The 26,121-nt window shown below is 46.8% G+C and overlaps 1 protein-coding gene across 4 annotated transcripts; it reads right to left on the bottom strand.

Annotated features, from left to right (window-relative positions):
* Positions 1-200: 200 nt before the first annotated feature.
* Positions 201-23,453, bottom strand: TMEM209 (transmembrane protein 209). Of its 4 annotated transcripts, none has more exons than XM_081927115.1 (16): positions 23,377-23,453; positions 20,895-21,007; positions 20,673-20,812; positions 20,009-20,067; positions 17,601-17,732; positions 15,562-15,803; positions 12,555-12,759; positions 11,627-11,802; positions 10,372-10,443; positions 10,055-10,151; positions 9,620-9,745; positions 8,451-8,548; positions 6,998-7,112; positions 6,043-6,140; positions 4,085-4,158; positions 201-2,157 (listed from the first exon to the last, which is right to left on the bottom strand). In XM_081927115.1, exons 3-16 carry the CDS (start codon positions 20,807-20,809, stop codon positions 2,103-2,105), a joined length of 1,686 nt encoding a protein of 561 aa, XP_081783241.1. In that variant the 5' UTR covers positions 20,810-20,812; positions 20,895-21,007; positions 23,377-23,453; the 3' UTR covers positions 201-2,102. The 4 variants fall into 4 exon arrangements, with proteins under 4 accessions (XP_081783241.1, XP_081783242.1, XP_081783243.1 ...); XM_081927116.1 differs by having other exon boundaries at positions 20,895-21,004; positions 23,377-23,451; XM_081927117.1 differs by having other exon boundaries at positions 20,895-21,004; positions 23,316-23,382.
* Between the last annotated feature and the right edge of the window lie 2,668 nt (positions 23,454-26,121).

The raw sequence follows: 26,121 nt of genomic DNA, 5'->3' as shown, positions 1-26,121 counted from the left end.
TAAGAAGCTAAAGGTATAAGGCAGGAATGGGATTTCTGGGATGCAGCTGCCATCCGTTCTGGCCAGCACTACCAATGGTCAATGTGATGATGGGAACTGTAGTACAACAGTATCCGAAGAACCACAGGTTTTGTGATGTGAGAGGACAGGCAAAAAAGAGGGAAGAGAAAGGACCCAGAAAGGAGTCACACAGAGACAAATCAAAACAGACGTTTTAATGGCAGCACCAAAACAGGTGTCAACAAAGGTTTCAGCTCCCTGAGGAATGACTCGGATCAGAAAAACGTAACACACAAGCTGCTGTCACAGCAATAGGTCTTAAGACCAGTGGCTACGGAAGCAGAAGCAGCCACCCCCTTCCATCTCACCAGCCTGTTCCCTCCTGCAAAATCCAGCACAAACACACTTTGTCAAGGCAACAAAAGAAGCTTTGCTTACAAAATATGCCGCTCTGGGTCACAACAAGATCTGTTGAGGGTTAGGGTTTCACAGAACTGAATTAAGAGATGCAGGGCTGCAGACCTCTAGCGGTAAATTAATTAAATTAGACCTACAAATTGTCCTGCGTGCTGTGGTTGCAAGGCAAATGAATTATATTTTATGCTGAGAGTTTGTTTTGGAACACCCTATTCTATAAAAGAGGGTGCAGTTTTCTGAAATAGCTTTGTTTGTCAAATGCCTGGGCACCAAGATGTACGTGCTAAGGCTGGGGAGCTTTTTGCAGGGGAAGCCTAATTTTAAAAAGGTGCGGCAATTGTTCCAGCCGCTACTTCCTTTCCAAAACCATCAGGCACACAGAGCAGCAAAATTGTTCCCTTGAAAGGAAAGAGAAGTAGAACTGCAGCCAAGATGTTTGCAGACTGGAAAGGCCCCAATGATGTGACTGGAAGCAGAATTCGCTCATTAAAATACATATATATATACCAAATTATCCAAAGACATGCGACATCCAATCCATGCCAATCCTTCTCCCGCCCACCACACAGTCTTAACCTAGGAGGGAAAATAAACTACAGTGGTACCTCTGGTTGCGGACGGGATCCGTTCCGGAGCTGCGGTCGGATCCTGAGGTTTTCGCAACCGGAGGTGCCTGTTCTGCGCATGCGGTGAAACCCGGAAAAATACTTCCGGGTTTGCTGCATGCGTATCCCGAAGGATACGTAACCAGAGGTGCTCATAAGTAGAGGTACCACTGTACTGGTTTATTTGGCAACAGGATTCATGGGGCAGTTTTGCTGGAATGGCAGGGTGATGTTCCACTCTTGTAGCTCTCTGCTCATCAGACTGTGTTGGGGAAGAAAGACAGCAGCATTTCCATGCCATGAACTATTGGAAACCCCTATGCTTTAGATGCAGTTCCCGTAGAAACATGAAATTTGAACCCCCCCAACCCAAAATACTACATCTCCCAAGGTCCCTGAGAAAAGGTCGTGTCCATATGAAGTTTGCCTGCTGTTCTGTGCTGTTGGTAGAGGAGCTTGGGGTACTGTCACTTCAAAAAAGAAAAAAAGGCAACGTAGATCATACAAAGTCACTCGTGCTCTAGAGATGAAAGGCACATACCTTTGTAACCAAGACTCAAATGAAACCTGATTTGATCTATTTCTGTGGTTTGGGGCCTTGTACTTAAGATATACTGATGTGACCTCTTTTTCTGACGTGGCAAAATGGGAGCAGCCTCCAAGAATACACAGCCTCACTTGAATAGTTTGGATCCAATTCAGCAATGCATTATCGACTTGGTGTCATGCTTACATGATCTCCAGAGGCAGATGGTTTGTGTGGCAAACAGCCCTCCTGTTGTCGTCTAAAAGCAGCAGTCACATTCAATAGAATGATATCCAAAAAGGTAATTCAGTCCATCTAGAAACGACGTCACTTTCCCACTGTGATCCTCAAGTCAAGTCATTCACAGAAACCATTTGGTTTTGATGCTGAAAGTTTCTCATTATGATTCCAAATACAGTTTTTAAAAAACAAAGTCTTGCTTTATATATCCAAACCATGCTTTCAAGGCAGTAAGTTCAGCAAGCTGCTGAGTTCTCTTCCCAAAACAAGTCGGGGTGTTTATTCCCCACGTGTCCTGCGACAGGGACTGGCAGCTAGTCTCCAAAAATCCACAAAACGTTCACACCAGATAAGCCAAGATTGACCCGCCTGCAAAAAATAGTTGATGCATTTCATATCAAGGCATGCAAGTCATAGCATTCATCATTAAATAAGAAATTTAAAATGTTAAAGTCTCATTTGAAGCTAGTGCATCAGGAGCAGGGTTAAGTTAAATCCCTCCATTCGATAACTGCATTCAGGACTCTCTATAGAAATAATAATAATAATAAATTTTATTTATATCCCGTCCTCCCCAGCCGAAGCCGGGCTCAGGGCGGCTAACAACAGCCAAAACAATCCAACATTCTAAAAACATTTATTATAAAATTAATTAAAATCAAATTAAAATCAATTTGATGGCAACCATTAAGCAAAATTTTGTGCAGATTGTCAGAGGAGGGGGTCGGGCTGCGCCCTGACCAAAGGCCTGGTGGAACAGCTCTGTCTTGCAGGCCCTGCGGAAAGATGTCAGGTCCCGCAGGGCCCTAGTCTCTTGTGACAGAGCGTTCCACCAGATTGGAGCCGCGGCCGAGAAGGCCCTGGCTCTAGTTGAGGCCAGCCTAACCTCTCTCTGGCCTGGGATCTTCAGGATGTTTTTATTTGCAGACCGTAAATTTCTCTGTGGGACATACCAGGAGAGGAGGTATATATATTTCTGTGTATATTGCTACTGATACACAGAAGCCAATTCTAATGTCCGTATTTATTTATTTGATTAACTGGGCTTCATTCTCCTACTCCCACTTACCATATCTTTCGCTCTATAAGACGCACTTTCCCCCTCCTAAAAAGTAAGGGGAAACGTGTGTGCGTCTTATGGAGGGAATGCAGGTGGGAGACTCTGCTCAGCTCTCCCTTTAAAGAGCTGCGTGGAGCGTGTGTGCAGCTCTTGGGGGCTTTTCCCCGAGGAGGGAGACTCCGCACACTCTTTAAAGGGAGTGTGGCTCTTGGGGGAGCCTTAGCCGTGCGCAGCCTCTCCTGGGCAGGGGATGAAGGCTCCCCTTGCCCGGGAGAGGCTGCGCACGGCAAAGCCAGAACAGCCAGCAGGATCACAGCACAGCGCAGCATTGCTGCACAGCAATTCTGCTGCCTGTCCTGGCTTCTGGCTTAGCTGCGCAGCCTCTCCCGAGCAGGGGATGAAGGCTCCCCTTGCCCACGAGAGGCTGCGCGCAGCTATCCCATAAGCCAGGACAGCCAGCGGGATCGCTTCTGGGATTCAGAATCCCCCCCCCCCCGTTTTCCTCTTCCAAAAACTAGGTGCGTGTTATGGTATGGTGCGTCTTACAGAGGGAAAAATACGATACCGTATTTTTCGTCCTATAGGGTGCACCGGCCCATAGGACGCACCTCGGGTTTTTTTGGGGGGGGAATGAATAAAAAAAATATATTCCCCCCCCCAGCTGCGGCTGCCGCCCCAAGCCTCGCGCGCTCGGCGGGACCCTCCTGCCGGGCTTGCAAGGCTTGCGGATAGCTTCCTGAAGCCTGGAGAGCGAGAGGGGTCAGCGAAAGCCTGCATTCGCCCCATAGGACGCACACACATTTCCCCTTCATTTTTGGAGGGGGAAAAGTGCGTCCTATGGGGCGAAAAATACGGTAAAATAGGGTGTTTTGTTCGTCAAGCCTCCACCCCAATACATGCACATGCCAGCAATAATAATAATCAATGGGGGCCACTCCAGCTCATTTTCAGTCCTTCTTGCTAAATATTTCCACCTGCCATCCCTCCCCACTCTATTGGCTAGTATCTGTTCTCTTCCACCACTCTCCCCTCCACCCTCAATGTGATGGGATAAGCTCTCTTCTGAGCAGATCACTTCTCCTTGTTTAGGGACACAGGAAGATGCCTTATGTCATTGCTGCCAGACTGTCGGGTTCCTCTATCTTGGTACTGTCCACACTGACCGAGAGAGAAGCTCTTCAGTGGACATTCCCAGCCTAGTGTTGGGTTCAGCAATGCGCAGAACGCCATACCTACCCAAGCATCCCAGATTCTTTCGTCTTTATGATGTACAGGAACATTAGCAAGGTGTGGAACAAGTTGTTTCTGCCCTAAATTGAAAGACAAAAGGGGGTCCGAGTGAACAGGAGGGGAGTCACGTGACAAAGACTTAGACTAAGCATGAGGGGCTGTTGCCCTTTGTATATTGTCACATTGCAATACTGGAATTGCTTGCACCTCTGTAAGACCACTATGTACACACCTGGTTGGGTCAACTGAGAATCTAGTGCACAACACAGCATCTCCCAGACCCAAAAGCAGCTATACTTTTTGTCAGGGAACTGACATCGGAGCCGAGTGGAGAGGCAAGGCTCCCTAATGATGCCGGAGAGGGAACCAGCAAGGAGAGAGAGAGCTTCCGCTGGGGAAGGAAACCAAGGTGACACCAGGAAGAAAGGAAAGGGCTGAGAGTACTTTGGAGGGGAGGCTCCGAGACTCTTCCAGTGAGTTACAGATAGGTAGCCGTGTTGGTCTGCCATAGTCAAAACAAAAAAAATTCCTTCCAGTAGCACCTTAAAGACCAACTAAGTTAGTTCTTGGTATGAGCTTTCGTGTGCATGCACACTTCTTCAGATACGATGGACTTCCATTTCATGCGGTTCAATGTGGTGCCTTCCATAGTTCCAGTTACAGATAGGTAGCCGTGTTGGTCTGCCATAGTCAAAACAAAAAAAATTCCTTCCAGTATACGTATCTGAAGAAATGTGCATGCACACGAAAGCTCATACCAAGAACTAACTTAGTTGGTCTTTAAGGTGCTACCGGAAGGAATTTTTTTTGTTCTTCCAGTGAGGTCAGTGAGGAAAGTGCAGGACCACCCCTTGGTACACCCACCCTGCGCAGAAGGCTTCCGCGCAGAGAAGCGAGGAGGAGATTATCTGTTAAGGAATTCTTATGTTGGAGGAATAGGAAACGCCCAATGACGGATTCTGCCAGTGACTGAGACAGTCGCGTTTTTAGGGCTGTCAAACCGGGAAAAGGTCCAGCTACGTAGCCAGCTCGGAGCAGTTTGGAATTTACGCACAAGCAACCCCAATTCCCATTACACTTTTGGATAGCTCAAGAGTGAACTGTTTCTTCCCCCCTGAAGCTTCCTAAGTATCCTATACATTAAATGTGAGCTCGTTCCCAGGACTGTGGGTCCTTATGCAGTTGAGGCTGTACCATCCACACCCAAGAGAGAGGGGTCAGCAGGTTCCCTCAGGGAAGCCCCAAGGGTTGCAGAAGTAACCAAAAAATCTTCAGGGGGAAACTACCTCCAAAACGCCAAAAAGCTGAAAACAGACCGATGAGGCTGAAAACACACCGATGGGGACTAAGCAAACTCAGTGACTGCATGACAATTAGGGGAAAGAAGCAGAAAATTCAGGAAGGGAGCGGGAAATGTCATGTAGAAGCTTTAGAAAAGGGAATCCTGAACAGCAGTACTTCATACCACAACATTTTGTTGCAGGGATTGTCGCTTATAATGAAGGGTAACTGGCAAGCCTCGTTAATGGAGACGACCAGTACAGTAGTACCTCGGGTTACATACGCTTCAGGTTACAGACTCCACTAACCCAGAAATAGTGCTTCAGGTTAAGAACTTTGCTTCAGGATAAGAACAGAAATTGTGCTCCGGCGACGTGGCGGCAGCAGGAGGCCCCATTAGCTAAAGTGGTGCTTCAGGTTAAGAACGGACCTCCGGAACGAATTAAGTACTTAACCTGAGTTACCACTGTACTTTGCTCCCTTCTCCCAGCCACAGATGCACCACCCTGCTGCGAGGAAGACAGGTGATGGCTCAACAGGTGTGTGGAGACCCATGCCATGGAAATACCTGTACAGCAGACGGCTCATATCCCCACCCCTAGCAGTTTTGGAACACCACCCAATTTCTTCTGTGCTGCTCCACTGTCCTGGAGGCATCAATGGGAAAGTTGCTGCATTCCTACCTTTGGTAGACTGTAGACTTGTCGCTGGTAAATAAGTTCATAGTGTGGAGGGTTGACGCTACTCTGGTAGATGCAAAACAAGTTCTCGTTGGAGACGTCTGTGAACAAGTTCAGATTTTGCCTTGATTAATGGAGTTATTTGGCTGATGACAAGTGGTAAAAGGCAAAGGGACCCCTGACCATTAGGTCTAGTCATGGCCGACTCTGGGGTTGTGGCGCTCATCTCGCTTTATTGGCTGAGGGAGCCGGCGTACAGCTTCCGGGTCATGTGGCCAGCATGACTAAGCCGCTTCTGGCAAAGCAGAGCAGCGCACGGAAATGCCGTTCACCTTCCCGCCAGAGTGGTACCTATTTATCTACTTGCACTTTGATGTGTTTTTGAACTGCTAGATTGGCAGGAGCAGGGACTGAACAACGGGAGGTCACTCCGTCGCGGGGATCTGAACCGCCGACCTTCTGATCGGCAAGTCCTAGGCTCTGTGGTTTAACCCACAGCGCCACCCACGTCCCTTGATGACAAGTGGTAGAGGGAGGGAAATAATACCCAGCCATTTCCCCTTCGCCTCCCCGAAACAACTCTGCAAAACCTCAGGAGCAGATGGGGGCGGGCTTCGGGGGGGGGGGGGGAAGAATCGCTGAAAATTCCTTCTCTCCCCAGTCCACTGATGGAGGCCTTACTGTCAGTTGAGAATCACCACTTGATACAACCCTGTGTTTGTTTATATAAAGTAAGATAATGCTACTCAACCCATAGCTTGTGGGAGACTGCTGGATGTATCTAAAGGCCATACTCAAAAAGTTTTATGAGGCTCCAATATGCATACAGAGCTCCATGTACACAGAGGCATCCCTGCTTGCGTGGAGCTTCCTCTGCTCTCGTGATCAACCATCACCGATGAGTGAGGGTAAAACACCGCCCCACCCAGTTCATAAAATGCTATAAGAGCCCCATTACCTGGCTTATCAGGCATTTGGATGAAATGTTGGGAGGTGAATGTTTTGCCATCGGGATATTTTGGATGAGGTGGTAGCCTGGAGTCAAGGTATGTGCAGAACACGTGCATGATAATCTGAAGAAAGGGAAAGAAATGCATTTCCTCACCATCATTGGCAAGAAAATATCCCAAGAATAAGCCATAAAATCACTCTTCTTCTTAATACAAAACACAACCCTGTTCCCAGACAACTGAATAAAGAATGACATGAATATGACCCTTACTAGCAAATACTTACCGTATTTTCCGCCCTATAGGACGCACTTTTCCCCCTCCAAAAATGAAGGGGAAATGTGTGTGCGTCCTATGGGGCGAATGCAGGCTTTCGCTGAAGCCTGGAGAGCGAGAGGGGTCGGTGCGCACCTCTCGCTCTCCAGGCTTCAGGAGAGCCACAGTGCCAGCCCCGCAAGCTCCGGGGACAGCTGGGAGGCGCAGCGCGTCTTCCCGCTCTCCCCGGACCTGGTCTGCAGGTGGGCGGCAAGGAGAAGAGCGCTTCTCCCCGCTGCTGCCCTGCAAGCTCCGGGGACAGCAGGGAAGCGCAGCGCATCTTCCCGCTGTCCCCGGACCTGGTCTGCAGGCGGGCGGCGGGGAGAAGAGAACTTCTCCCCGCTGCCGGCCCCACAAGCGCCTGGGGGGGAAATAATTTTTTTCCCTTTATTTCCCCCCAAAAAAACTTGGTGCATCCTATGGGCCGAAAAATACGGTATATAGAAGCAAAAGTATACTAAGCAATTACCGTATTTTTCGCTTTATAAGACGCACCAGACCACAAGATGCACCTAGTTTTTGGAGGAGGAAAACAAGAAAAAAAATATACTGAATCTCAGAAGCCAGAACAGCAAGAGGGATCGCTGTGCAGTGAAAGCAGCAATCCCTCTTGCCCGTTCTGGCTTTTGGGATAGCTGCGCAGCCTGCATTCGCTCCATAAGACGCGCACACATTTCCCCTTACTTTTTAGGAGGGGAAAAGTGTGTCTTATACACCAAAAAATACGGTAAGTGCATCTCTCTCTCTCTCTCTCTCAGCTTGCTGGGATGCACTGAAGGAGGTGGAGGGAAATGCAATCCATATTCAACCAAGCTGGGACAGAGCCAAACATACTCCTTAATGTCTGCTAACAACTTAATGTGTTTGCGTCACTTCAAAACAATTTTATTCTAGTGCTTTGAGAAAGTGTAGAACTAGTTAAAAAATTTCAAGGTCAGTCCAATACAGGCAACCTAGCAATCAGCTCAGATACAAATGTGATTCGTTTCATGTAACCTCGTTTAAGTACAAGAGGACTAAAATTAATGGCGTATAACCCCTGCTTCTGAGTACTGCAATCTATGCTCCCATCTAATTCTTAGTGCTGTTGCTGAGCCACGGAACCTTAATGGAATATATTCAGGGCAGACAACACACGAGACTTACGGCAGAGTCTGTGGGCAAATCAGTATCCCATTTCCGTGCTTTGAAGTCTCCGCCCCGATTCCACCGGAAAGAGCTCATGCACCCTCCTTGAGAAAGCTCTGTGGGTTGGCAGAATTGTACAGTACGTTATTTGGGGATAGAACTGGAGGAAGGTTTAACGAAAGAGATTCTCTTCCTGGAGCTTCAGTACCATTCAGTGACTGAAAGAGGCAGATCTAAAAGAGGGCTGTTCCCTTCAAGACCTGTTTGACCAGACTTCATCAACCTGGTGCCCTCCAGATGTTTTGGATGATGGTGCTGACGGGAGTTGTAGGGAGCCAAGTTGGCAAAAGCTGGTTTAGAATGATATACCTGAAGGAGCATCTCCACCCCCATCATTCTGCCCGGACACTGAGGTCCAGCGCCGAGGGCCTTCTGGCGGTTCCCTCATTGTGAGAAGCAAAGCTACAGGGTACCAGGCAGAGGGCCTTCTCAGTAGTGGCGCCTGCCCTGTGGAACACCCTCCCATCAGATGTCAAAGCAATAAATAACTACCTGACATTCAGAAGACATCTTAAGACAGCCCTGTTCAGGGAAGCTTTTAATATTCTGTTGGAAGCCGCCCAGAGTCAGATGGGCAGGGTATGTATGTATGTATAAATAAATAAATAAATATATTATTATTATTATTATTATTATTATTATTATTATTATTATTATTATTACAACATTTGGTTTCAGCCTGGGGAAAACTTCATCGGGATCACCATTAAGTGCTACACTGCCAATCTGTAACACAGTGGTACCTCAGGTTAAGTACTTAATTCGTTCTGGAGGTCCGCACTTAACCTGAAACTGTTCTTAACCTGAAGCACCACTTTAGCTAATGGGGCCTCCTCCTGCTGCCGCGCTGCCGGAGCCCAATTTCTGTTCTCATCCTGAAGCAAAGTTCTTAACCTGAAGCACTATTTCTGGGTTAGCAGAGTCTGTAACCTGAAGCGTATGCAACCTGAGGTACCACTGTATTGTTGTTTGAAACTCAGACCCTCCTTCCACTACCACAGCTCTGCTTTAGCAGAGGCCAAAGTGCAGAGGCCTTGCTGATGCAACAGCAGCTTGCTGAAAACCAGTGCTAATTATACCTAGCGTAAAAAAGGCCCAAAATGAACACCAGCACTTTGACTCTTTACCTTTGATCCTTTCAACCAAATATTCCTGGTTTGGTGTAAGGTCCAGGTACTGCACTATTGTGTTCAGTGTGGGAATGAGTGGAGCTTTAACCAGGGCTGCTTGCTTCAGACTGCTGATGCTGGCATCTGCAAAAACAAAAGGCCATGAGCCCACCAGACAGGAAAAGCCCCAAAAGTTCTAAGATAAGTCATGACAAGGGCTGCTCGCTTCCTTTTATTTAATCTGCAAGGTTATGTTCTGCTACCCACAAACATGCAAATTTATCTGTACAGTGTCCCGGTAGATCAAAACAACCTGATCCGACTCTCCCTCTAAATATAAACAAATGTGGCGTCCAAAGGGTGTTCCCAGGTATTACCAAATGGTAAATATAGTGGGCTATTTCCCCTTCAACAGGAGATAACAGACCACAAGTTTTATGTAAGTCAACGTACCTCCAATTTGCAACTCTGGACACCCCATTCTCCGCATCTGAGTGCTCACGGACTCAATCTCCTGAACGAGGGGCACTAAAATTGTTTCATTGATCCACTAAATGGCAGAAAGAAAGAAAGAAAGAAAGAAAGAAAGAAAGAAAGAAAGAAAGAAAGAAAGAAAGGTTAGCTGAACTGCGTCTTGGGCTTTCAAGCCATTTCTGTTTGTCCCACAAAGCAATCTATCAGCCATCCCTTCTTAGCTTAATTTGACTATTTACCCCCAAATCAAACAAGAAGTCACCTGTTTGATTTCAAAGGCCAGTGGCAGAACTCACATTTCTAAATTTAGCAGTCCAGGAGTCCATGTGATCCAGCAGTTGCCTACTCATTGACACTCTTGCCCAAACCTGAATGAGAAAACCAGATGGTCTCAGTACGTCAACTCAGTCCAGTCATTGTATGATTATTATTATTTACATCCTCCTTGAAACATAGTAAGCAAGTTATAAAGTCGCAAGTCTTTTAAACTTTTTATTTTATCTATACCCCTCCAATTTAAAAACATAATAAACCATCAAACAATAATAACAACCAGATCAAATACAAAAAAGTCAGAATAGCTTTAAAATAAACAACTTAAATCAAACAAAGCAGTATCAATAACCCATTAGAGTCTAATAGTAAACAACTATTACTACTCCCAAATGCACGCTCCAATGCAATTTTACTCTGAATTCAGTCTTCCAGTCCCAATGCGGTTCACTATTAAGTACATGCACTTGTAGTGATTTGCCACTAACGTGTACAGTGGTACCTCGGGTTACATACGCTTCAGGTTACATACGCCGCTAACCCAGAAATAGTGCCTTGGGTTAAAAACTTTGCTTCAGAATAGAACAGAAATTATGCAGCGGCAGTGCGGCAGTCCCCATTAGCTAAAGTGGTGCTTCAGGTTAAGAACAGTTTCAGGTTAAGAACGGACCTCCGGAACGAATTAAGTACTTAACCCGAGGTACCACTGTAATGGCTCTAGAGCACTGGTCTTCAGCTGGTGGATTGGGACCTGAACTAAGGTGAGTAGCACTAAAGGTAAAGGGACCCCTGACCATTAGGTCCAGTCGTGGCCAACTCTGGGCGCTCATCTCACTTTGTTGGCCGAAGGAGCCGGCGTACAGCTTCCGCGTCATGTGGCCAGCATGACTAAGCCGCTTCTGGCGAACCAGAGCAGCGCACGGAATCGCCGCTTACCTTCCCGCCGGAGTGGTACCTATTTATCTACTTGCACTTTGACATGCTTTCGAACTGCTAGGTTGGCAGGAGCAGGGACTGAGCAACGGGAGCTCACCCCGTCGCAGGGATTCGAACCGCCGACCTTCTGATCAGCAAGTCCTAGGCTCTGTGGTTTAACCCACAGCGCCACCCGCATAGCACTACCACCATATAAATATATCGGGGGAGGTGGGGGGTTCCCCAAAAGCATGTTTGGGTTAAATGTGGGTCTGGGTGTGAAAAGGTTGAAGACTGATGCTCTAGAGATGCCATTCAGAAGGAAACAATCCCCTACTGCCCCAATGCCAATCTTCCATTTACCTCTTCAGCGACCTGCTTGGAGCTTAACTCAGCTTCGTCTTTGTGGGCCGATGGGGCTTGGGACCGGCAGGCAGGTTGGTACTGGAATTTCCTGAGCATCTGGGCATAGTCTGCCATGGACCGGCTGTAGTTCCAAAAGGTTGGGCTGCTAGAAGGAGAACTGGAATCTGTGCTCCCTGTAAAAGGTAAAGGACCCCTGGACAGTTAAGCCCAGTCAAAGGCGACTTTGGGGTTGCGGCGCTCATCTGGCTTTTGGGCCGAGGGAGCTGGCTTTTGTCCACAGACAGCTTTCCGAGTCAGTGGCCAGTATGACTAAACCGTTTCTGGCACAATGGAACCCCATGACGGAAACCAGAAATGTTGTTTTTACCTTCCCGCTGCATCGGTACCTATTTATCTACTTGCACTGGTGTGCTTTTGAACTGCTAGGTTGGCAGAAGCTGGGACAGAGCAACAGGAGCTCACTCCGTCACGGGGATTCGAATCACCAACCTTCTGATCGGCAAGCCCAAGAGGCTCAGTGGTTTAGACCACAGCGCCACCGTGTGCTCCCTGTAATTATCCAACCACAAGCATGCAAAAGAAATTATGGGAAGAAGAAGAGTTTGGATTTGATATCCCACTTTATCACTACCCAAAGGAGTCTCAAAGCAGCTAACATTCTCCTTTCCCTTCCTCCCCCCAACAAACACTCTGTGAGGTGAGTGGGGCTGAGAGACTTCAGAGAAGTGTGACTGGCCCAAGGTCACCCAGCAGCTGCATGTGGAGGTGTAGGGAAGCGAACTCAGTCCCCCAGATTACAAATCTACTGGCTACGGGAATCTACAAATCTACGGGAACTGGCTGGCAAGGCTTTCATAGCTATGAACATACACAAATACTCCATCAGGTGGGGCCAAAGACATTGTTTACGCGGAGAATTGCTTACCCAGCTGAACTCTGTGCAGCTTCTCCTCCTCGATTCGAAGGAAGTTGTCCAGAGACCTGAGGTCCGTCATATAGTCTTCCTTGCCAGTAGGGGAATTGTATACAGTTGGCGAAGAGCGATACCGTGACCTCATTCCACTGCTATCCATTGGGCCGATGCTGGTGGGGTATGGTGAAGTGCTTGGGGAAGGGCTAAAAGGGGGGACCTAGGCAAAACAAAATGGAATATACTGATAGATTAGATAGATAGATAGATAGATAGATAGATAGATGATAGATAGATGATAGTTTCTTACGGCCGGAGACCAGCTTATAAAACACACTTGGGGGTACAGTCCCAGAAGGAAAACAAAGAAACAAAACAATGTACAACAATAAGTTTAAAATTTATAAATGTGATAAACTTTAAGATAAACTACCGCAGAGAGCTGACCCAGAGTTACCCATGGAACAATGTTTGGGGATTTTCTTAACGAACTAGTTTGAGTCGGGAGATGGTCTGCGCCTACAGATCTGTACAGATGTCTGGCGACCATCCGGGTCGTCTTCTGATCTTTGCCAAACAGGAAAAGGTCAAATTTTTGCTTTTCTGGGAGGTCAGCAAGCCTCACCAGTACGGAATCAATGGTCTTACTATTCATAAAAGGGACATCTAAAGAACAAGTGCTCTGGGCTTCCTATCTCCCTGGAATATACTGGGAATTCCAACACGTGGATGAGTGATCTCTCCCCGTTTATTTTCCATCAGAGAGCTGCAAAGTTTTTTGGGGTTTTTTTTTAAAGAAACACTAACTTTTATTCATGCCTCTGGCACTTGGCCCAAAGGGTGGGAAAAATCTGGAAAGGATTCCAGCTCTGCATTGCAACAGGATAAGCTCATGTCATCTGAGGCGGTTGAAATCAAAGCCATGTTGGAGCAGGGAAGCGGTCAAGGGGAGGAGGTGCAACAGACCTCATCAGTGAACACATCCACACTTCCAGCCTCAGCCTCCCTATCCACAACTGTAAAATGGGAAGAGACAGTGTGGTGTAGTGGTTACTGCTGAACTGGAAGAGACCAGAGTTCAAATCCCCACTCAGCCATGAAACACACTGGGCCAGTCGCTGCCTCTCAGTTCAACCCACCTTACAGGTTTGTTGTCAGGCCCATGCAAGTGGGCCATGCAAGCCATGTACACTTACCCTGGGCCACGGAGGGCTAAGCCAGCTGGCGACCCCCACCGGGGGCCTGCTGGACCTACACTATCATGCCAAGAATACAATGTTCTGGACTTCCATCAACCACATCTGAAGATTTTTCAATCTTTATCACTTAATCTATATTTCTTAATTTCCCTATTACCTTTAATTGTCCTTCACTAATAACTCTCTTCATAATCTTCTCTGCAATATTTTACATAATCCTGCTTACAAAACTTCTTGCAGTCCTACTAGCATAACCTGTTTATTACAATTGCTTTTCAAATAGTTCAAATAGTTATTCCAGTCCTCTGAGAATCTCTGGTCCCGCAGGTTTCGGATCCTTCCTGTCATCTTATCTAATTCTGCATAGTCCATTAATTTCGTCTGCCATTCTTCTTTCATCAGTAATTCTTCTTGTTTCCATTTCTATGCCAATAATACTCTTGGGGCCATTGTTGCATATAAAGTTTGCAGGGAAGTTTTTAACGTGTGATATTTTACTGTATTTTTGGTTTCTATGGAAGCCGCCCAGAGTGGCTGGGGGGGCCCAGCCAGATGGGCGGGGTATAAATAATAAATTATTATTATTATTATAAAAATAATTTACTACCCTGTCTATTAATATCCTCCCCTACAATGCCAAGTAAAAATGCTTCTGGTTTTTTTATAAATGTATATTTCAACATCTTTTTCATCTCATTATATATCATTTCCCATAAGCTTTTCACTTTCATACATTCCCACCACATGTGATAAAAAGATCCTTCTTTTTCTTTACATTTCCAACATTTATTACTTGTTTTATACATTTTGGCTAATTTGTTGTGAGCATTTTAATGAGGAGTGAGGAGAGCCATGCTCTTCACCTTGAGCTGCTTGGAGGAAAAATATAAATGCAGCAAAATAACTGCAACATGCATGTGTGTGCATGAGTGCCCACACAGAGTGCTTTGAGCACTAAATGAAAAAACATTTTTATAAATACTTGTTGGTATTATATCAACAACCTCAGATATGCAGATGACACAACCTTGATGGCAGAAAGTGAGGAGGAATTAAAGAACCTCTTAATGAGGGTGAAAGAGGAGAGCGCAAAATATGGTCCGAAGCTCAACATCAAAAAAACCAAAGATCATGGCCACTGGTCCCATCACCTCCTGGCAAATAGAAGGGGAAGAAATGGAGGCAGTGAGAGATTTTACTTTCTTGGGCTCCATGATCACTGCAGATGGTGACAGCAGTGACAAAATTTAAAAACGCCTGTTTCTTGGGAAAAAAGCAATGACAAACCTAGACAGCATCTTAAAAAGCAGAGACATCACCTTGCCAACAAAGGTCCATATAGTTCAAGCTATGATTTTCCCAGTAGTGATGTATGGAAGTGAGAGCTGGACCATAAAGAAGGCTGATCGCCGAAGAATGGACGCTTTTGAATTCTGGTCTGGAGGAGACTCTGGAGAGTCCCATGGACTGCAAGAAGATCAAACCTCTCCATTCTGAAGGGAATCAGCCCTGGGTGCTCACTGGAAGGACAGATCGTGAAGCTGAGGCTCCAAGACTTTGGCCACCTCATGAGAAGAGACAACTGCTTGGAAAAGACCGTAACATTGGGAAAGATGGTGGGCACAAGGAGAAGGGGATGACAGAGGACGAGATGGTGGGACAGTGTTCTCGAAGCTACCAGCATGAGTTTGTCCAAACTGCTGGGGGCAGTGGAAGACAGGAGTGCCTGGCGTGCCCTGGTCCAGGGGGTCACGAAGAGGCGGACACGACTAAACAACAACAAAAGTATTATAGGAGGAAAGACTAATGAGAAAGCTCTGTACCTTACTGTAGCAGCTGCCTGGGGAGTAGCTCATAGCAGCACTGTAAGAACCAGAGCTGCTGCCCGACAGAGCCTGGAGCTGAGGGCTGTAGCCAGACATGCAGCTGGAGGCAAATTTTGGGCTGGCACTCGGCGAGCGGGAAGGGCTGTAACTCAGCACACTCTGCCCCTGGATGGGAGGAGAAGGCGTCGAAGGAGGAGTTTTCTTTGGCGTCAGCTCACGGGGTGGAGTAGTCTGGACAGCTGAAATTGAAATTTTAAAATATATATATTTTTAAGCCTTAGAAAGTTTCTGCACCTTTATCACTTTACACAGCCCAACAGGAAAACAACAAGAATCGCCCGACAGCATACGAATCAATCTGGCTAACCTGATTCAAAAATACACACTCACACCCCGCTCACACACAAATACAATTCTCACTACAGCCAACCAAAGACAACCAATCACACCCTAAGCCATTCCCAACCTCTCTCACCACCGAGGAAATACAGTGGTGCCCCGCAAGACAAATGCCTCGCAAGACGAAAAACCCGCAAGACGAAAGGGTTTTTCGGTTTTTGCGTCGCTTCACTAGACGATTTTCCCTATGGGCTTGCTTCGTCCTGGACCTCTTCTGAAGGCTGGCGGGGGGCGAAAGTCTTTGCTCCCCCCCGCCTGCCTTCAAAAGCCGTCGGGGAGAGCGGAGAATCGCAGCGCGTTTTTCCGCTCTCCCGGGAAGGCAGGCAGGGGGGAGCAAAGACTTTCGCCCCCCGCCGGCCTTCAGAAGAGGTCCTGGACCTCTTCTGAAGGCTGGCGGGGGGCGAAAGTCTTTGTCCCCCCTGCCTGCCTTCCCGGGGGCTTTTAAATCGCCCCAGGACAGCGGAGACCGCCCGCCAGCATTTAAAAAAACCTCGGGACAGCGGAGAAGTCCTCTGCTGTCCCGGGGTTTTTTTAAAATGCTGGGGGTGGGAAGAAAAGCCCTTGTCCCCCCCCCCAGCCTTCAGAAGAGGTCGGGGGACAGACTGTCCCTGGACCTGGTCTGAAGGCGGTTTCCATAGGAACGCATTGATTGATTTTCAATGCATTCCTATGGGAAACCGTGCTTCACAAGACGAAAAACTCGCAAGACGAAAAGACTTGCGGAACGAATTAATTTCGTCTTGCGAGGCACCACTGTACAACAAGTGAACCGTAAGAGAACCCATACAAGTGACGCTGACACAACCCCTCACGCACACTAAGTAGAATAATAGGATAACCACCCCACTCGCCCTCTTCCCTTCCTTCTTCTTTTTGCTAATTATTTAAACCAATTCATAAACCAAGAACTTATACACTCACCACTAATAACGAAATATATGTTGTAGATATTTTCCCACGTTTATTATGCTATTTTTGTGATATAAAATAACATGAGAAAACTTGGTATGTTTACTTGTATAACGTTATTCTTATTTATAAAACCTAATGAAAAAAGAAAAGAAAGAAAGTTTCTGCACATCCCACAGGATCGTATATATGCCAAGGAATTCAGCCATTTTATTTGCTTTTTAAATTTTCTGCTGTGGCGCTCATCTTGCTTTATTGGCCGAGGGAGCCGGCGTACAGCTTCCGGGTCATGCGGCCAGCATGGCTAAACCGCTTCTGGAGAACCAGAGCAGCACACGGAAACGCCGTTTACCTTCCCGCTGGAGCAGTACCTATTTATCTACTTGCACTGGCATGCTTTCGAACTGCTAGGTTAGCAGAAGCAGGGACCAAGCAACGGGAGCTCTCTCAGTCGTGGGGATTCGAACCGCCGACCTTCTGATCGGCAAGTCCTAGGCTCTGTGGTTTAACCCACAGCGCCACCCGCGTTCCGTAAGATCAGGTACACCCACCCTATTGCCTCCCCCTTGCCCTCCTCGACAAGATGATCTGTCAAATACATGACTTTCCCCGTAGAAAATATCAACTACACACCACTTCCATTGTGTCAGTATTTGCATGGGTGCTCTAAATGTTTGGAATAAGTTACTTGAATTGCAGAGTTGTTGTTTTTAAATCTGCATTCCTACCTGCATTCTGCAACCCCAGGAGGGTTTGCTGTCCAGGGCTCATCACCAAACTGGTTGGGGCCATAGTATATTTAAAATACCTCCAGAAGTCAAATAAGGCATTAAGGCTGAACAAAGACGCAAATGCAAGTTCTAGAACAAAACAGAAGATTACATTAAGAGTTTGTGAACAGCATGAGACGGATAACAATTTAAACAGCCAGCCACTCATTGATTTTATCGTACGAAAGATGCTGGTTTCACCAGGTAATGGGGATTATCAAAATATTTGAACAATCAAGAAATTTAGTATGAAAAGTGTCGGTCTGTAGCAGAAAAGGGGGGGAGGGCAGAATTCAGACAATTCTTAACAGACATACGGCAAGCCACAGGTACATAGAAATTCCAATCTCACTGAATTTATGCAGTTGCCTGGCAACCAGAGCAGTCAAGGCCAATTCATACTTTATAATTTGTCACATACAGTGGTGCCCCGCAAGACGAATGCCTCGCAAGACAGAAAACCCGCTAGACGAAAGGGTTTTCCGTTTTGGAGGTGCTTCACAAAACAAATTTCCTATGGGCTTGCTTCGCAAGACGAAAATGTCTTGCGAGTTCCTGCGGGTTTTTTCCCCTCCCCCCCTTTTTCCCAAGCCGCTAAGCCGCTTATCAGCTGATCCGCTAAGCCGCTTAACAGCTGATCCACTAAGCCGCTTATCAGCTGATCCGCTAAGCCGCTTATCAGCTGATCCGCTACGCCCGCTAAGCCGCTAATAGCGCTAATCCGCTAATGGGCTTGCTTCGCAAGACGAAAAAACCGCAAGACGAAGAGACTCGCGGAACGGATTCTTTTTGTCTTGCGAGGCACCACTGTATATATGCACTTAGCAACTCAGAGAAATGGTCTAACCAGAGGTAGCACCAGTCACAGATGATGGCACTTGTAATGCTGAACTATTCTTAAGGGAACAAAGGGCAAGAAATCTGCACCACCGAGGTGTGGTGGCGGGGGGAGGCTGGAGGGAGGAGAGGTGCAGCCCTGAAGCTAACTCCTGAAACACAGACCAGAGTTTGCAGGAAGCTAGTGTTGCGTCTGCACCTGACCATGTTTACCCAGTATGGATGGAACCTAGACGGAGGGATAAGCAAGCATGGGGACAGCAAGGTGGCTTTAAATCCTACAATACGGCTTTATACCCTTATGAGGGATGGTTGAGGGAACTGGGCATGTTTGGCTTGGAGAAGAGAAGACTGAGAGGTAATAGAAGCCCATCTTTATCTGCAGGGATGTCAAATGAAGCAAGCTTTTCTCCTCCTCCAGAGAGGAGGACTCAAACCAGTGGACTCAAACTACAAGAAAGGTTTCAACTAAACATTAGGAAAAACTTTTCAACATCTACAAGCAGCCGCTGGGAGAGATCATCAGGGGGTTTGGGCTGGGTGTCCATCAATATGCAGATGATACCCAGCTCTACCTCTCTTTTAAATCAGAACCAGTGAAGGCGGTGAAGGTCCTGTGTGAGTGCCTGGAGGCTGTTGGAGGATGGATGGCGGCTAATGGATTGAGGTTGAATCCTGAGAAGACAGAAGTACTGTTTTGGGGGGACAGGAGGCGGGCAGGTGTGGAGGATTCCCTGGTCCTGAATAGGGTAACTGTACCCCTGAAGGACCAGGTGTGCAGCCTGGGAGTCATTTTGGACTCACAGCTGTCCATGGAGGCACATGTCAATTCTGTGTGGAGGGCAGTTGTTTACCAGCTACATCTGGTACGCAGGCTGAGATGCTATCAGCCTGCGGACTGTCTCGCCAGAGTGGTGCATGTGCTGGTTATCTCCTGCTTGGACTACTGCAATGCACTCTACGTGGGGCTACCTTTGAAGGTGACCGAGAAACTACAACTAATCCAGAATGTGGCAGCTAGACTGGGGACTGGGAGCGGCCGCCGAGACCACATAACACAGTCTTGAAAGACCTACACTGGCTCCCAGTACATTTCCAAGCACAATTCAAAGTGTTGGTGCTGACCTTTAAAGCCCTAAACGGTCTCAGTCCAGTATATCTGAAGGAGCGTCTCCACTCCCATCATTCTACCCGGACACTGAGGTCCAGCACCGAAGGCCTTCTGGCGGTTCCCTCACTGCGAGAAGCCAAGTTACAGGGAACCAGGCAAAGAGAACTACTAGACTTTTAGAAGACATCTGAAGGCAGCCCTGTTTAGGCAAGCTTTTAATGTTTGATGCATTACGGTATTTTAATATTTTGCTGAAAGTCATCCAGAGTGGGGTGGGGGGGTATAAATTCTGTGAAAAAACAAAACCCAGAGGATCACCTCCTCACTTCCTTTTTTTCTCCCTAAAGGCATAAATACAGAGACATTCCCAGTCCATTCAACCAACTTCTACATTCTTCTGGAGTTTCAAAGTACTTACCAACATACCACAGTAACCAGCATGAAATGTTATAATAGGAACTGATTAGTTTTCCAGACCTGGGGGCCGGAGGGAAGAGGGAGACAAAGGTCATTCATAGCCCCACAGCATGGAATCACCAACTACTTTTCAGTGGTTCACAATAAATAGCTCACTCCCCATGATTAAGATACAACAATTTCCCCCAGAATGAACTTTATGGCTGGATTTCCAGCACCTCACAGTGGCCTCCCTGATTCCCTCCTCCAAATCTGAGCTATGAGAAATTTGTGTCTTCCACCCAACAGTCATCTGCCAAAGCAGAGCAGACACGTTTACTCATTACTAGCACCTTTAAAATTTAATAGCATTTTAGAGCGTCAGAAAGCACTTCCACAAACATTCTCTCTGTCATTTTTAAAACTGCCAAATACAGCAGCTCAATTATCACCATCCCCTGTATGGCTGACACCAAGGGAAAGTGACTTGAAATCCTTGATGAATTCATGGGATGATGAATGATGAATTCATGGGAGAAGCAGTGAACATTTATCTCACTGATAAATGTTTATCTCACTGAGAAACGTGCACTTTCACGTGCTTTCGAACTGCTAGGTTGGCAGGAGCTGGGACCGAAACCATCAGCAAGGATGCAGAATGAAGTTGGGGTGTTTGCCTCTCTTACATTTCAGTATAAATCATGCCAGCCATGGACAAGTTCAGAAGCCCCCATGCCAAGACCACTTTTTTTGCTTCAGTTTCTTTCCTCATCTCGATGGTCCTGTCAATGAGGGAAGCAGCTGGACCTTGTTCCCCCTTCATTGTCTGGAAAGAGCAGAGGGACAGCTAGTTATATGAGAACATTTACTTAACATTGAAAGAAATTTCAATGCTAATTCAAGTGCACCTTCTCCTGTTTACCCCAAAGCTGTGCGACTGGATGTCCCCTTCTTCCCTCGAAATCTTCTCAAGATGGTCTCTCAGCCTTCTACGGCAGATGGGGGGAGCCAATGGGGGCTGCTGGGAGAGGAAGGGGAAAGGCCGACTATACAAGCAGAAATTCCTTTCATAGACCTCCAAGGCTCACTTAGTGCAACCCCTTGCAATGTAGGAATCACAGCTATTGCAGATGGGAACTGCGGGATATCAATTGTGCTTCCTTTAAAAGGTAAAGGTAAAGGGACCCCTGACCGTTAAGTCCAGTCACGGACGACTCTGGGGTTGAGGCGCTCATCTCACTTTACAGGCTGAGGGAGCCAGCGTTTGTCTGCAGAAAGCTTCTGGGTCATGTGGCCAGCAGGACTAAGCCGCTTCTGGTGAACCAGAGCAGCGCATGGAAACGCTGTTTACCTTCCCACCGGAATGGTACCTATTTATCTACTTGTGCTTTCGAACTGCTAGGTTGGCAGGAGCAGGGACCAAGCAACGGGAGCTCACCCCGTCGCGGGGATTCAAACCGCCAACCTTCTGATCGGCAAGCCCTAGGCTCAGGGGTTTAGACCACAGCACCACCTGCGTCCTTTACCTTGAACCAAATTTTATATTGCAAGCTCCTCTCCTTGCATTCTGCACGCTGATGAAGCCATATAAATAAGTAGTAAAGAGAACACACCGAACTATATCTGAAGCTCCTTTTCACAGTAAGCAAACATTATAGGTGCACATTATAGTTGTTTGTCGTCAGGGTCTTAAAAGGGCCTTAGCCCACCAGTGACCTTCCTTTGGGCCGCATAGCTGCAAAGCAATTTTTCCCACCAACATTACAAGGGTCTCTGCTCTGCACCCAATGTTAATTTTGTCCCTTTGTCTTATCCCAAATGTCTTAATGCCATTTACAGAAACACATTCATGGATTAAATTTTGTGAACACCACACCGCCCTGTGATCTTCAGAAGGGTGGCATGCAAATTTAATAAATAACAATAACAACATTAAGTTATTGGACAGCTAATGAACATATTAAGTATTATTATTATTAGCTGCTTTACAGAAGGGGAAAAGCATTGAAACACCATGGAACAGTAAAATTGCAAGCAATTTAAAACCAGGAGAGTTTTAAAAGACAGAAAGGTGCTTTCAACTGGAATCTTGGGGCACAGCTCCATGTAAATCATACACTCTTGTGATCATTATATAGTTATTTATACTCTTCCTCCCCCCCCCAGGAAATTTACATATAAGAACAGTTAAAAACATGGGGGGGTGTCAATAATTAAAATACAATTAAACACATGCACAAGTTCTATTAAAACATAGCTGAGTTGGTCAGAGCGTGGTGCTGATAGCACCAAGGTTGCAGGTTCAGTCCTCGTGTGGGAGAGCTGCCTATTCCTGCATTGCAGGGGGTTGGACTAGATGACGCCCAGGGTCCCTTCCACGATTCAAATAATTACAATAAAAACAGCATGCCGCCAGTCCCCTCATTAAAACAGTCGGGTACCAAAAGAACATTGGAACAGGAAGGTCTCCTCCACCTGCACAGCGGAGGGACGACAAGGAGGGAGCCAGACTATCTACAGAAATATTGCAAAATTAATGAATGTTAGAATGATGTCGGATAGAAATTAGGCGGTTTCCAGCTGTAATGCTTTAATAAGGATTTGCTGAACTAACAATTTGAATTGGAATACAAAAAAGGGAGGTATGAGGAGGTCTGGGAAATAAGTTAATGGAAAATAAGTTATGGAAACTTTGTGTGTTTTTAATTATTTTTATTTCTGTATTTTTGCTATTTTTTATTTTGGACTTTTTATTGTATTAATATTGAAAACTTTAATAAATATCTTTATTAAAAAAAAAGACAAGGAGGGAGCCAGGCTGGCTTCTCTTGGCAGGGAGTTCCACAGTTGTTTGGGAGAAGCCACCACCGAAAAGGCCCTCTCCCTTGTCCCCACTGAACGTGCCTGGGAGGGTGGCAGGATTGAGCCCAGGGCCTTCCCTGGGCAGATTCCCATGAGGGGAACACGGTCCCTTAGGCAGACTAAGCCTTATTAGCCAAGGCTGCCTCATAATGCCAGGGGGCCAGCCGGGCCCCCACTTCCTGGCCCAGCTACCAGGAGGTGCCAGGGACTGATCCTGACACCGGCTGCTCTGCCCCACAGCGAGAAATGGGGCGCCCCACGCGCTCCCCCTAGGGCAGGGGCAGCCTGAGGCCCTCCAGGCGCTGCTGGACTACAACTCCCATCATGCCTCGCTACTGGCCTTGCTGGCTGAGGCTCATGGGAGTTGGAGTCCGGCAGCCTTCTAGGGCCACAGGGTCAACCGCCCCCGCCTCTGGGGCCCAACGGTAAACGGGGCCCCAGGGAGCGCATGCGCACCACTCACCCACCCCCCAATTCAAAGGCAGACCGACCCCCTCAACTTCCCCGCGCTCGTCTCCCCTCACTCACCCCGGCGGCTCCTCGCGCGGCTTCCTTTTTAAAGCGCGCATGCGCAGCGGGGCAGGCTCCGTTTTTTTAAAAAAAATCCAACCAGAAGGGGATTGGCTCGCACCAATTGGAGGTGGGAGAAGATGGCGGAGGCGGGAGCTGTCGCCGGGGCGACGGAAGGGTGAAGGCGACGGTTGGCGGTTGCTCTCGCGCTCGGCTCCGATTGGGTCGCATCTGTTTCCCTCCCCGCCCTCTTTCTCGTCACGACGTGGCCCCTCCCCTCCCTCGGTCGGTCGCTTTCCAGTTTTGGCGGGAGAAACCGCTGAGGCGGAGCAAAGTTCTCTCTAGGCGCCTCTCATTATATTATTATCACTTTTAAAAAAAATAAATAAATCTTTATTAATTTAAATTACACACATATGCAAAGAATTTACAGTCTCATACTACAAAAAGAAAATTTAAGAAAAGAAGAAAATACAGAAAAAAGAAAGAAAAAGCAGATTTAAGTGCATAAAAAAACCTTAATCTTCCTAATTAATACTTAAATAAACACTTAAATAAAAAAGACTTCTGACAAAACGAGTCTTCCAATCATTCTCATTGTACTGTTTATACTGTCCTTTTTTGCAGTTTTGTATTCTTTAATATTGTTCCCGTCTACTCCACCGACTGACCACAACCCCCTGAAAATGCAGGAATCTCTTGTGGTTGCTCCCATCATTCTTTTTTTTTTAAAGTATTTTTATTAACCAATTTCAGTGTAGCAATCTATCAATCCTCATAATCAGTTACATTATTCCCCCCCCCTTTATTCCTCCCCAACCCTCTCCCCCCCCACCAAGGACTTTCCTCAGTTCCCCTCCCTGATTTTTTTTACATATCTTGTTCTCTGCATGTTATAAAATGGTACATATCCTTGCTGCATCTATTATATGTTCAATGAATAAATTTGTGAATGTTTATTCAAAACCTGCCAAAGAGCCCAGTTCATTTTGTTGTCTTTTGAGATCGTTTGCAAAAAGTTCCCATTCTTCCTTGAAGTCACAGTTGTCCTTTTCACGCAGTTTGTATGTCAATTTGGCCAGTTCTGCATAACTCATCAATTTTTCTTGCCGCTGTTCTTTCATTGGGATTTTCTCATTCTTCCAACCTTGTGCCATCAAGTCTCTTGCCGCTGTTGTCGCATACATAAATAAAGAGCTTATTTTTCTTGGCAGGTCTTGTCCTACAATCCCTAGCAAAAATGCTTCTGGTTGTGTTTTGTTTTGTTTTTGACAAATGTCAATTTAAACATTTTTTTCAATTCATTATATATCATTTCCCAAAAGTTTTTTAACTTCTCTACATTCCCACCACATATGGTAAAAGGTCCCCGTCATTTTTTTTTATATAGTAATATTTATTAAAGTTTCAAAGAAATTACAAAAATAAAAAGGCGAAAAAAGAAGAAAAGAAAAAAGAAAACACAGGAAAAATAAAAAGCAATTAAAAACAAATCAGTCTTTCAATATCTTGTCTTTCATTTGCTTGTTTCCCTGACCTCCTCACACCTCCCTTTTTGTATTCTAGTTCAATAGTTGTTTCAGCAAGTTCTTACCCTTTTTGCTTTTATCTTGAAATTTTATCTTAATATATAATGACTTTGCTTTTTCGCCTGTTGACAATCCATTTTTACATACCCCTTAATGACATTATTGCTAAAACCACTTAGATTCATTCCAGCATCCTTCTAACATTCATTAATTTTACAGAAACAAAAGGTTCCCATCATTCTTAACCGCGTGCCATGCTAGAACTTGGGGGCCCAACAACATCTGAAGAGCTCCCCGAGCCTGTGAGTGCCTGGAGGCAGTTGGAGGATGGATGACGGCAAACAGATTGAGGTTGAATCCTGACAAGACAGAAGTACTGTTTTGGGGGGACAGGAGGCGGGTGGGTGTGGGGGACTCCCTGGTCCTGAATGGGGGAACTGTGCCCCTGAAGGACCAGGTGCGCAGCCTGGGAGTCATTCTGGACTCACCGCTGTCCATGGAGGCGCAGGTTAATTCTGTGTCCAGGGCAGCTGTCTACCAGGTCCATCTGGTATGCAGGATGAGACCCTACCTGGCCGCGGACTGCCTTGCCAGAGTGGTGCATGCTCTGGTTATCTCCCGCTTGGACTACTGCAATGCGCTCTACGTGGGGCTACCTTTGAAGGTGACCCGGAAACTGCAATTAATCCAGAATGTGGCAGCTAGACTGGTGACTGGGGGCGGCAGCCGAAACCACATAACACCGGTCCTGAGAGATCTGCATTGGCTTCCAGTACGTTTCCGAGCACAATTCAAAGTGTTGGTGCTGACCTTGAAAGACCTAAATAGCCCAGTATACCTGAAGAAGCGTCTCCACCCCCATCGTTCTGCCCGGACACCGAGGTCCAGCTCCGAGGGCCTTCTGGCGGTTCCCTCATTGCGCGGAGTGAGGTTACAGGGAACCAGAAAGAGGGCCTTCTCGGTGGTGGCGCCCGCCCTGTGGAACGCCCTCCCGTCAAATGTGAAGGAAATAAGCAGCTATCTTATCTCTAAAAGACATCTGAAGGCAGCCCTGCTTAGGGAAGTTTTTAATACAGTGGTAGCTCGGGTTACAGACGCTTCAGGTTACAGACTCCGCTAACCCAGAAATAGTACCTCGGGTTAAGAACTTTGCTTCAGGATGAGAACAGAAATCGTGCTGCGGTGGCGCGGCAGCAGCAGGAGGCCCCATAGGCTAAAGTGGTGCTTCAGGTTA

This window comes from Podarcis melisellensis, assembly GCF_964234715.1.
Source record: "Podarcis melisellensis genome assembly, chromosome: 10".
NCBI classification, from domain to species: Eukaryota; Metazoa; Chordata; class Lepidosauria; order Squamata; family Lacertidae; genus Podarcis; species Podarcis melisellensis.
This window is presented reverse-complemented; position numbering and strand designations above follow the sequence as displayed.